We start from the raw sequence: 12,470 nt of genomic DNA on the forward strand, positions 1-12,470 counted from the left end.
GCTCCAAACTCAGACCCAACACCAGCTCCTAAATCACCAGGCTGGGGATTTTGACAATGGGATGGGAATGGGGAAGCATCAGTGATGACTCTCAGGCTTCCAGCTCTGGTGAGTGGGCAGGAGGCAGTGCCACCAATTGAGGAAGGGCATCCAGGAACAGAAGCTGGTTTGGGAGAAGACGATGTGATCAGTTTAGGACAGGTTGGAGTTATGCAAATGTCCAACAGACAACTGAGGGATGGAGATGCAGATTTAGAAGTCATCAACAAAAAGGTAGCAGATTAAATGAGAGAGGGAATGAAAAAACCCAGAGAGAGTGTACAGAATGAGAAGAGCGAGGGTATGGAGGTCGAGAATCTCAGCATATAAGGGGAAAGTAGAGGCTGAAGAGCTTGTGGGCTAGGCAGGGGGGAAACAGAGAAAACCAGGTGAGATGAGTGTCATGAAGGTAAAGAACATGACCAAAAGTGTCAAGAGCAGAGAGGTCTGAAAAGACAAGAACCAAAAGCATCCATTAGACTTTAAAACTGGGAATTCTAGTGAAAGCACCTTGGTAGGATGATGTAGGTGGAAGACTGGGAAGTGTTGGTGAGGAAATGAATCACTGAACGTGAACTGTTCTTTCAAGAAATGTGGGAATAAGGGGTGGAGGAGGGAAGACCCTCCTGCAAGTAAGAGAGAATTCTTCCTGCCTTACTGACTTTGATATGGGACATTGATTTTTTTTCTGCCTTTGGACTCAAACTGAAATACCAACTCTTTGTGTGTCTCCAGCCTGCCAACTCACCCTGCAGATCTTGGGCTATGCCAGCTTCCATAATTGCATGAGCCAATTTCTTATAATAAACCCCTTCCTATTTATATACATCCTATTGGGTCTGTTTCTCTGGGGAACCCTAACTAATACACTGCCCTTAATGAGCATACCATTTCATGGGGTATCAGGCATAGAAACACTTATAGTCAATCTGCTTCTTGCTATAATGTAAGTATTCATTCATTCATCTATTCAATATGTGCCTGAATATCTACTATGTGCCTAGCACACAGACACAGTTCCTGTCTATATGGAGCTTAGAATCTAATAAGAGAGACAGATAACACATAAACAGTAGAATAATTACCAGTGGTGCAGAGCACAAGGAAGGAAATAAAGAGGACACCTAAAAAGAACATAACAGGGCAAGGGCAAGCAAAGAAGCATAGAAAAAGAAGTATCATCTAACTCTACCATGGGGACGCTGTCTTTCACATAGATAGTGGTATCAGGAATGAGACTTGAAAGATGAAGAAAACTTTACCAGGCAGAGAAGGCAGGGAGGGGGAACAATGTGCAGAGCCAGGAGGCATGAGAAAGGGACCAACACTTTAGGGAATGTAGAATGAAGTCTGGATGCTGGAAGAGAAGCAAGAGAGAAGGCTAGAGAGGGAGCCAAGCACTAGCTCACAAGAGTCCAGGTGTGTCCAGCATGGGTATTGACCTTCTTTCCTGGAGGCAGTAGGGAGCCATGGAGGATCTTTGTGCAGGAGAAGTGACATGATTGGATTGGCCTGTTGGGTAACTTAGGCTATAGTGTGGAGGGTACATTGGAAGGAGGGAGATTAGGGGCAAGGGGACAGGAAGAAGGCTTTTCTGATAAAATGTTCTGAGACAGAAGCAAGGAGAGCCTGAGCAAAGGCAGTCTAGTGAGGAAGGAAAAAATAGAGGAGAGAATATTGACTGATTCGTCCATTCGTTCATTTATTTATGCATGCAAAAAAACTTTTTGAAAATTTTGTTATAGAAATAACTATAAAAGTAGAGAGAAAAATATAATGAACCCCCTTGTACCCATCACCCAGGTTCAACTATTATCAACATTTGGCTATTCCTGTTTCTTCTGTTCCTTTTTTTCCCTGAAGTCTTTTTTTTTTTTTTAATATCTTTATTGGGGTATAATTACTTTACAATGGTGTGTTAGTTTCTGCTTTATAACAAAGTGAATCAGTTATACATATACATATGTTCCCATATCTCTTCCCTCTTGCATCTCCCTCCCTCCCACCCTCCCTATCCCACCCCTCCAGGCAGTCACAAAGCACCGAGCCGATATCACTGTGCCATGCGGCTGCTTCCCACTAGCTATGTGCCTTACGTTTGTTAGTGTATATATGTCCATGCCTCTCTCTCGCCCTGTCACAGCTCACCCTTCCCCCTCCCCATATCCTCAAGTCCGTTCTCCAGTAGTTCTGTGTCTTTATTCCTGTCTTACCCCTAGGTTCTTCATGACATTTTTTTCTTAAATTCCATATATATGTGTTAGCATACGGTATTTGTCTTTTTCTTTCTGACTTACTTCACTCTGTATGACAGACTCTAGGTCTATCCACCTCATTACAAATAGCTCAATTTCGTTTCTTTTTATGGCTGAGTAATATTCCATTGTATATATGTGCCACATCTTCTTTATCCATTCATCCGATGATGGACACTTAGGTTGTTTCCATCTCCTGGCTATTGTAAATACAGCTGCAATGAACATTTTGGTACATGACTCTTTTTGAATTATGGTTTTCTCAGGGTATATGCGCAGTAGTAGGATTGCTGGGTCATATGGTAGTTCTATTTGTAGTTTTTTTAAGGAACCTCCATACTGTTCTCCATAGTGGCTGAACCAATTCACATTTCCACCAGCAGTGCAAGAGTGTTCCCTTTTCTCCACACCCTCTCCAGCATTTATTGTTTCTGGATTTTTTGATGATGGCCATTCTGACCAGTGTGAGATCATATCTCATTGTAGTTTTGATTTGCATTTCTCTAATGATTAATGATGTTGAGCATTCTTTCATGTGTTTGTTGGCAGTCTGTATATCTTCTTTGGAGAAATGTCTATTTAGGTCTTCTGCCTATTTTTGGATTGGGTTGTTTGTTTTTTTGTTATTGAGCTGCATGAGCTGCTTGTAAATTTTGGAGATGAATCCTTTGTCAGTTGTTTCATTTGCAAATATTTTCTCCTATTCTGAGGGTTGTCTTTTGGTCTTGTTTATGGTTTCCTTTGCTGTGCAAAGGCTTTGAAGTTTCATTAGGTCCCATTTGTTTATTTTTGTTTTTATTTCCATTTCTCTAGGAGGTGGGTCAAAAAGGATCTTGCTGTGATTTATGTCATAGAGTGTTCTGCCTATGTTTTCCTCTAAGAGTTTGATAGTTTCTGGCCTTACATTTAGGTCTTTAATCCATTTTGAGCTTATTTTTGTGTATGCTGTTAGGCAGTGTTCTAATCTCATATTTTTACATGTAGCTGTCCAGTTTTCCCAGCACCACTTATTGAAGAGGCTGTCCTTTCTCCACTGTACATTCCTGCCACCTTTATCAAAGATAAGGTGTCCATATGTGCGTGGGTTTATCTCTGGGTTTTCTATCCTGTTCCATTGATCTATCTTTCTGTTTTTGTGCCAGTACCATACTGTCTTCATTACTGTAGCTTTGTAGTATAGTCTGAAGTCAGGGAGCCTGATTCCTCCAGCTCCGTTTTTCGTTCTCAAGATTGCTTTGGCTACTCAGGGTCCTTTGTGTTTCCACACAAATTGTGAAATTTTTTGTTCTAGTTCTGTAAAAAATGCCATTGGTAATTTGATAGGGATTGCACTGAATCTGTAGATTGCTTTGGGTAGCATAGTCATTTTCACAATATTGATTCTTCCAATCCAGGAACATGATATATCTCTACATCTGTTGGTGTCATCTTTAATTTCTTTCATCAGTGTCTTATAGTTTTCTGCGTACAGGTCTTTTGTCTCCCTAGGTAGGTTTATTCCTAGATATTTTATTCTTTTTGTTGCAGTGGTAAATGGGAGTGTTTTCTTGATTTCACTTTCAGATTTTTCCTCATTAGTTTATAGGAATGCCGAGATTTCTGTGCATTAATTTTGTATCCTGCTACTTTACCAGATTCGTTGATTAGCTCTAGTAGTTTTCTGGTAGCATCTTTAGGATTCTCTATGTATAATATCATGTCATCTGCAAACAGTGACAATTTTACTTCTTCTTTTCTGATTTGGATTCCTTTTATTTCCTTTTCTTCTCTGATTGCTGTGGCTAAAACTTCCAAAACTATGTTGAATAAGAGTGGTGATAGTGGGCAACCTTGTCTTGTTCCTGATCTTAGTGGAAATGCTTTCAGTTTTTCACCATTGAGGATGATGTTGGCTGTGGGCTTGTCATATATGGCCTTTATTATGTTGAGGAAAGTTCCCTCTGTGCCTACTTTCTGGAGGGTTTTTATCATAAATGGGTGTTGAATTTTGTCAAAAGCTTTCTCTGCATCTATTGAGATGATCATATGGTCTTTCTCCTTTAATTTGTTAATATGGTGTATCACACTGATAGATTTGCGTATGTTGAAGAATCCTTGCATTCCTGGAATAACCCCCACTTGATCATGGTGTATGATCCTTTTAATGTGCTGTTGGATTTTGTTTGCTAGTATTTTGTTGAGGATTTTTGCATCTACGTTCATCAGTGATATTGGCCTGTAGTTTTCTTTCTTTGTGACATCCTTGTCTGGTTTTGGTATCAAGGTGATGGTGGCCTCGTAGAAGGAATTTGGGAGTGTTCCTCCCTCTCCTACATTTTGGAAGAGTTTGAGAAGGATAGGTGTTAGCTCTTCTCTAAATGTTTGATAGAATTCGCCTGTGAAGCCATCTGGTCCTGGGCTTTTGTTTGTTGGAAGATTTTTAATCACAGTTTCAATTTCAGTGCTTGTGATTGGTCTGTTCATATTTTCTATTTCTTCCTGATTCAGTCTTGGCAGGTTGTGCATTTCTAAGAATTTGTCCATTTCTTCCAGATTGTCCATTTTATTGGCATAGAGTTGCTTGTAGTAATCTCTCATGATCTCTTTTTATTTCTGCAGTGTCAGTTGTTACTTCTTTTTCATTTCTAATTCTATTGATTTGAGTCTTCTCCCTTTTTTTCTTGATGAGTCTGGCTAATGGTTGATCTATTTTGTTTATCTTCTCAAAGAACCAGCTTTTAGTTTTATTGATCTTTGCTATCGTTTCCTTCATTTCTTTTCCATTTGTTTCTGATCTGATTTTTATGATTTCTTTCATTCTGCTAGCTTTGGGGTTTTTTTGTTCTTCTTTCTCTAATTGCTTGAGGTGCAAGGTTAGGTTGTTTATTCGAGATGTTTCCTGCTTCTTAAGGTGGGCTTGTATTGCTATAAACTTCCCCCTTAGAACTGCTTTTGCTGCATCGCATAGGTTTTGGGTCGTTGTGTCTCCATTGTCATTTGTTTCTAGGTATTTTTTTATTTCCTCTTTGATTTCTTCAGTGATCACTTCGTTATTAAGTAGTGTATTGTTTAGCCTCCATGTGTTTGTATTTTTTACAGATCTTTTCCTGTAATTGATATCTAGTCTCATGGCGTTTTGGTCGGAAAAGATACTTGATACAATTTCAATTTTCTTATATTTACCAAGGCTTGATTTGTGACCCAAGATATGATCTATCCTGGAGAATTTTCCATGAGCACGTGAGAAAAATGTGTATTCTGTTGTTTTTGGATGGAGTGTCCTATAAATATCCATAAAGTCCATCTTTTTTCATGTATCATTTAAAGCTTGTGTTTCCTTACTTATTTTCATTTTGGAATATGTGTCCATTGGTGAAAGTGGGCTGTTAAAGTCCCCAACTATGAATGTGTTACTGTCGATTTCCCCTTTTATGGCTGTTAGTATTTGCCTTATGTATTGAGGTGCTCCTATGTTGGGTGCATAAATATTTACAATTGTTATATCTTCTTTTTGGATTGATCCCTTGATCATTATGTAGTGTCCTTCTTTGTCCCTTCTAATTGTCTTTATTTTAAAGTCTATTTCGTCTGATATGAGAATTGCTACTCCAGCTTTCTTTTGGTTTCCATTTGCATGGAATATCTTTTTCCATCCTGTTAGTTTCAGTCTGTATGTGTCTCTAGGTGTGAAGTGGGTCTCTTCTAGACAGCATATATAAGGGTCTTGTTTTTGTATCCATTCAGCCAATCTGTGTCTTTTGGTGGGAGCATTTAGTCCATTTACATTTAAGGTAATTATCGATATGTATATTCCTATTCCCATTTTCTAAATTGTTTTGGGTTTCTTATTATAGGTCTTTTCCTTCTCTTGTCTTTCTTGTCTAGAGAAGTTCCTTTAGCATTTGTTGTAAAGCTGGTTTGGTGGTGCTGAACTCTCTCAGCTTTTGCTTTTCTGTAAAGGTTTTAATTTCTCCATCAAATCTGAATGAGATCCTTGCTGGGTAGAGTAATCTTGGTTGCAGGTTTTCCTCCTACATCACTTTCAGTATGTCCTGCCACTCCCTTCTGGCTTGCAGGGTTTCTGCTGAGAGATCAGCTGTTAACCTTATGGGGATTCCCTTGTGTGTTATTTGTTGTTTTTCCCTTGCTGCTTTTAATATGTTTTCTTTGTATTTAATTTTTGACAGTTTGATTAACATGTGTCTTGGCGTATTTCTCCTTGGATTTATCCTGTATGGGACTCTCTGTGCTTCCTGGACTTGATTAACTATTTCCTTTCCCATATTAGGGAAGTTTCCAACTATAATCTCTTGAAATATTTTCTCAGTCCCTTTCTTTTTCTCTTCTTCTTCTGGGACCCCTATAATTCGAATGTTGGTGGATTTAATGTTGTCCCAGAGGTCTCTGAGACTGTCCTCAGTTCTTTTCATTCTTTTTTCTTTATTCTGCTCTGCAGTAGTTATTTCCACTATTTTATCTTCCAGGTCACTTATCCATTCTTCTGCCTCAGTTATTCTGCTATTGATTCCATCTAGAGTACTTTTAATTTCATTTATTGTGTTGTTCATCGTTGCTTGTTTCATCTTTAGTTCTTCTAGGTCCTTGTTAAATGTTTCTTGCATTTTGTCCATTCTATTTCCAAGATTTTGGATCATCCTTACTATCATTATTCTGAATTCTTTTTCAGGTAGACTGTCTATTTCCTCTTCATATGTTAGGTCTGGTGCATTTTTATCTTGCTCCTTCATCTGCTGTGTGTTTTTCTGTCTTCTCATTTTGCTTATCTTACTGTGTTTGGGGTCTCCTTTTTGCAGGCTGCAGGTTCATAGTTCCCGTTGTTTTTGATGTCTGTCTCCAGTGGCTAAGGTTGGTTCAGTGGGTTGTGTAGGCTTCCTGGTGGAGGGGACTAGTGCCTGTGTTGTGGTCGATGAGGCTGGATCTTGTCTCTCTAGTGGGCAGGTCCACATCTGGTGGTGTGTTTTGGGGTGTCTGTGGACTTATTATGATTTTAGGCAACCTCTCTGCTAATGGATGGGGTTGTGTTCCTGTTTTGCGAGTTGTTTGGCATAGGTTGTCCAGCACTGTAGCTTGCTGGTCGTTGAGTGAAGCTGGGTGCTGGTGTTAAGATGGAGGTCTCTGGGAGATTTTCGCCGTTTGATATTATGTGGAGCTGGGAGGTCTCTTGTGGACCAGTGTCCTGAAGTTGGCTCTCCCACCTCAGAGGCAGAGCCCTGACTCCTGGCTGGAGCACCAAGAGCCTTTCATCCACACGGCTCAGAATAAAAGGGAGAAAAAGTAGAGAGAATTAGTAGAAGTATGAAGAAAGAAAGAAAGAAAGAAAGGAAGAAAGGAAGGAAGGAAGTAAAAAAGAAGGCAAGAAGGCAAGAAGGAAAGAAAGGAGGGAGGTAGGGAGGAAGGAAGGAAGGAAGGAGGGAAGGAAGGAAAAAAGAAAGAAAGAAGATACAGTAAAATAAAATAAAGTAAAATAAAGTTATTGAATTAAAAACTAATTATTTAGAAAAAAAAGAGGGACGGATAGAACCTTAGGACAAATGTTGGAAGCAAAGCTATACAGACAAAATCTTACACAGAAGCATACACATAGACCCTCACAAAAAGAGGTAAAGGGGAAAAAATCATAAATCTTGCTCTCAAAGTCCATCTCCTCAATTTGGGATGATTCGTTGTCTAAAGGAGGGAAGGAAGGATGGAAGGAAGGAAAGAAAGAAAGAAAAGTATAATAAAGTTATTAAAATTATTACGAAAAAAGATTAAAAAAAAACAATGGACAGATAGAACCCTAGGACAAATGGTGGAAGCAAAACTATACAGACAAAATCTCACACAGACGCGTACACATACACACTCACAAAAAGAGGAAAAGGGGAAAAAATCATAGATCTTGCTCTCGAAGCCCACCTCCTCAATTTGGGATGACTCGTTGTCTATTCATGTATTCCACAGATGCAGGGTACATCAAGTTGATTGTGGAGTTTTAATCCACTGCTTCTGAGGCTGCTGGGGGAGATTTCCCTTTCTCTTCTTTGTTCTCACAGCTCACAGGAGCTCAGCTTTGGATTTGGCCCTGCCTCTGCGTGTAGGTCGCTGGAGGGCGTCTGTTTTTTGCTCAGACAGGACAGGGTTAAAGGAGCCGCTGATTCGGGGGCTCTGGCGCACTCAGGCCGGGGGGCGGGGAGGGCCTGCGGCGATAGAGGCCAGCGTGACGTTGCACCAGCCTGAGGCCCGCCGTGCGTTCTCCCGGGGACGTTGTCTCTGCATCCCGGGAACCTGGCAGTGGTGGGCTGCACAGGCTCCCCGAAGAGGGGTGTGGATAGTGACCTGTGCTCGCACACAGGCCCCTTGGTGGCGGCAGCAGCAGCCTTAGCGTCTCCTGCCCGTCTTTGGGGTCCGTGCTTTTAGCCGCGGCTCGCGCCCGTCTCTGGACCTCCTTTAAGCAGCGCTCTTAAACCTCTCTCCTCGCGCACCAGGAAACAAAGAGGGAAGAAAAAGTCTCTTGCGTCTTCGGTAGGTCCAGACTTTTCCCCGGAATCCCTCCCGGCCAGCCGTGGCGCACTAACCTCCTGCAGGCTGTGTTCACGCCGCCAACCCCAGTCCTCTTCCTGCGCTCCGACCGAAGCCCGAGCCTCAGCTTGCAGCCCCGCCCGCCCCGGCGGGTGAGCAGACAAGCCTCTGGGGCTGGTGAGTGCCGGTCGGCCCTGATCCTCTGTGCGGGAATCTCTCTGCTTTGCCCTCCGCACCCCTGTTGCTGTGCTCTCCTCCGCGGCACCGAAGCTCCCGCTTCCGCCTCCCGCAGCCTCCGCCCGCGAAGGGGCTTCCTAGTGTGTGGAAACTTTTCCTCCTTCACAGCTCCCTCCCACTGGTGCAGGTGCCGTCCCTATTCTTTTGTCTCTGTTTTTTCTTTTTTCTTTTGCCCTACCCAGGTACGTGGGGAGTTTCTTGCCTTTTGGGAGGTCTGAGGTCTTCTGCCAGCATTCAGTAGATGTTCTGTAGGAGTTGTTCCACGTATAGATGTATTTCTGTTGTATCTGTGGGGAGGAAGGTGATCTCCACGTCTTACTCTTCCGCCATCTTCTTCTAAACCTCCCTGAAGTCTTTTAAAGCAAACCACAGACAACATTTCATCCTCACATATTTCCCTATGTATCTCTAACATAAAAACTTACTTGTTTTAACAAAACCACAGTGCTATGATCACACCCAACAAAATTAACATTAATTCCTCAATATTACCAAATACCCAGTTATGTTCACTTTCCCTCTGATCGTTACAGCTGGTTTGTTCAGATCAAAATAAAAAAAAATAAGGTCCACAATGGCATTTTAATTGATGTGTATCTTAGATCCCCTTTCATCTGTGACAGATCTTATTGGAGATAGCTAGGAGGGAGAGTCAACAGGACTGAGTGATAGCTTGCCATTGGCACACATTTTTACCTGCTGGCTTCCTCCCTTCCTACCTGTTCTTCTCGGCAATTAAAGCGCTTTGCTCAACATACACTGAAGCTATTTTCAAGGAGTTTGAAAAGTAGTCATGGCAAGACCAAAGCCTAGGCCCAGTGTTAAGGTTAAGGAGAGAAGACTCTTCTCAGGGGTATAGTTTCAATGGTGGCTTTGCTGCTCCTTCCTCTAGAAAATTCTCCACCTGTCTGCTTTGTAGCTCTCATATGTAACAAAGCTTTTCATATTACAGTTAGAAAGTAAGCCTGAAATGTTGATGCTCCAAGAGTGTACGTACACTTATTCTTCAGTTCAGAGTCAGAGAGAATACGAGGGCTCCTGCACCTACAGCCAGGAGAGAGTGGAGCAGGACCACAGCTAGAAATAGGAGGCTGGGCTGCTCAAAGCCTAACTCCACCTGCTCCTCTGCTCTGCCGCAGCTGGATCAGTACACCCATCATTTAGGAGAGCCACACTGGCAAATAAAAAGGCAAGGCTTGTGGCTTGTGGTCCATAAATGCATGAATCAGAATTATATGTTGAGCTTGTTAAAATGAAGATTCCCCTCCAGGCCTACTCAAGATGCACACTTGAGTTGGAAAATCACAATCTTAAAAGTTAGAATTCAGTCCTAAAAAACAGAGACTCGGTGATTCAATCATTTTTGAAACTATGAAGAATGAAGTTATTCATTCAGGACTTGCACTTGATTTCCGGAAAACAAGGTGTTCACCTCAGGCTCTGGGACTTGGAGCCAGCAAGCTTGTGAACTTCCACGTTCCCCACCGCGGTGGAAAACGCACAAACAGCTCTGCATCGCCGCGTGGGCCTGGGGTCACCAGAACACTGGCGTCACTTAGAGAATCGATTGCAAGGGAACTTCTCTCTCTTTAAGGCTGCCAATCGCAGCTTTAAAAAGAAAGGTTCTGGAGTTAGCCGAATCTTCCATAAGAGTGGTGCTGAACAGAGGAAGAGACACAACCTGTCTGGAAAGGACATAAATGGACAACAATGACAAGGAAGCCCGAGGTGAACAGGTGGGCACCCTCTGCATGTGGCCTTCCTTTACACCCCAGCAGCTGTGCTCTGTCTTCCTTCCTCCAGGAGCCTTGTCTGGTGTTGCTAAACCAGCAATCAGAATCACTTTGGTGTATTTAATGTCACCATGAAACTATTTGTGATTGCCTAGCTCAGCAGGGCTGAGAATAAGAACCTTTGATTTTCTCGAGTAGACGAAAGAAGTTTGTTACTGAAAGCAATCTTTCAGAAGAGGTTCCGTGATCAAAAAGAAGGGAGGAAATATTTTTCAAGCATACAGGAGATCAGATAGCACCCATGTATATATGTAGAACTACATATATATACTATATTTTTAAAAATTTTTTCCTGTAAATTACAGCTTCCCAAACTCCTGGACAGCAGTTCTCAAGGTATCAATCTGAGATCGTGGGGAAGAATATTATCTGATATGTCGCCAAGAATTCAAGAAGTAAGTGGCTTGATGATAGTAATATAATTTCATTATATCTTTCCACCATTTTATCACACTTATTACGTCAGATAATTTAATTGTACCTCAGACCTGTTCAAGGAGAAATACATTTGATCTTTCCATCTAGCAATTTCAAAATACCTGTTCATATCCTTAATTATCTGTGCTTCTGGGTCGGAGGCAGTAAGAAAGGAACTGTTCGTCTAATTTCACACCTAGAAAGAAATAACACTCTGTCTGGTGTAGCAGATTATTAGTGGACTGACAGCTGAATCTAAGTCTTTCCACTCTTATGTGATCCAATATTCTATTATGCTCTTGAAATCCACATAAATCTATACCATTACTAGTAATCGCATACACTTACACAGTGCTTACAGGCACTAAGTGTCTTACATACATATTACATACTCATTTCATCACAAAGATGAAACACTTTTTGTGTTGTTTTGTAAAAGATGCGCACAGTTTAATCAAATGCCAAGCCTTTGCCCGTATATAAAATGATTCTCCACTCAACAGGTGAGAGATGCTGGGGTCATAATGATGAAGAGACAGATATGGTCACTGCCTTGTGAAATGTATAGTCCAACAGGGAAGAGAGATGTGAAATGAACAATTATCTTCAAGTGTAATGAGGATTATGAAAGAGAGGCAAAAGGGGAAATATAATTTTCCCTAAACTTTTTTTCCCCTCCAGTATTCTCAGCTGACTTGGGCTTTGCCAACCTGGAAAACTGCATGGTTAGAATCTCTCCTCATAAAACTAAGCTCAGCCTGCGCAGAGTGCCGTGCAGGGAAAGTTAGAGAAGGGCCCATTGTACTGATGGCCACCTGCTGCAGGGGGAGTCTGTGTTTAACATTCTTTTCTTCATAAGCATTTTAAAAATTCATATCAGTATAATAGGGTTGAAGTTGATAGAGAACTTTTTTTTTAAATCTCCAAAGCATATTAAAGCTCTTAATTCCATGTGGGAGTTGCAGAAGGTTTCTTGTCTGTCTAGATAGCAAGTCTAGCATTCGTGACTGGGTTGAAGCAGATGGCCCAGTTTATGTTAACTAATACTAGACTATTTGACTCTGGAACAGCCCCTTCATCTTGGAGCGCTTTGATTAAATGAGCAACATAATAATGGTAATAACCCCTTACAAGACTGTCATAAGACTTACTGTTGTTGAAGCAGTTTGAGATTCCATCTTTATTATTGAAGCCTAGACTGTGATTATAGGCATGACTCAATATGTGG

The 12,470-nt window shown here is 41.4% G+C and overlaps 1 protein-coding gene across 1 annotated transcript in view; it reads left to right on the top strand.

The window, feature by feature from the left end:
* The window catches only part of ABCA4 (ATP binding cassette subfamily A member 4), a 135,115-nt gene that overhangs the window by 31,477 nt on the left and 91,168 nt on the right, over positions 1-12,470 (top strand). Inside the window, 1 exon segment of the mRNA XM_089919409.1 lies at positions 11,131-11,220. Within this exon segment, the coding sequence (XP_089775535.1) occupies positions 11,131-11,220 (90 nt within the window).

Source organism: Delphinapterus leucas, chromosome 1, assembly GCF_059928025.1.
Source record: "Delphinapterus leucas isolate spDelLeu-1000000601 "Yukka" chromosome 1, BTC_Dleu_Yukka2, whole genome shotgun sequence".
Taxonomy (NCBI): Eukaryota; Metazoa; Chordata; class Mammalia; order Artiodactyla; family Monodontidae; genus Delphinapterus; species Delphinapterus leucas.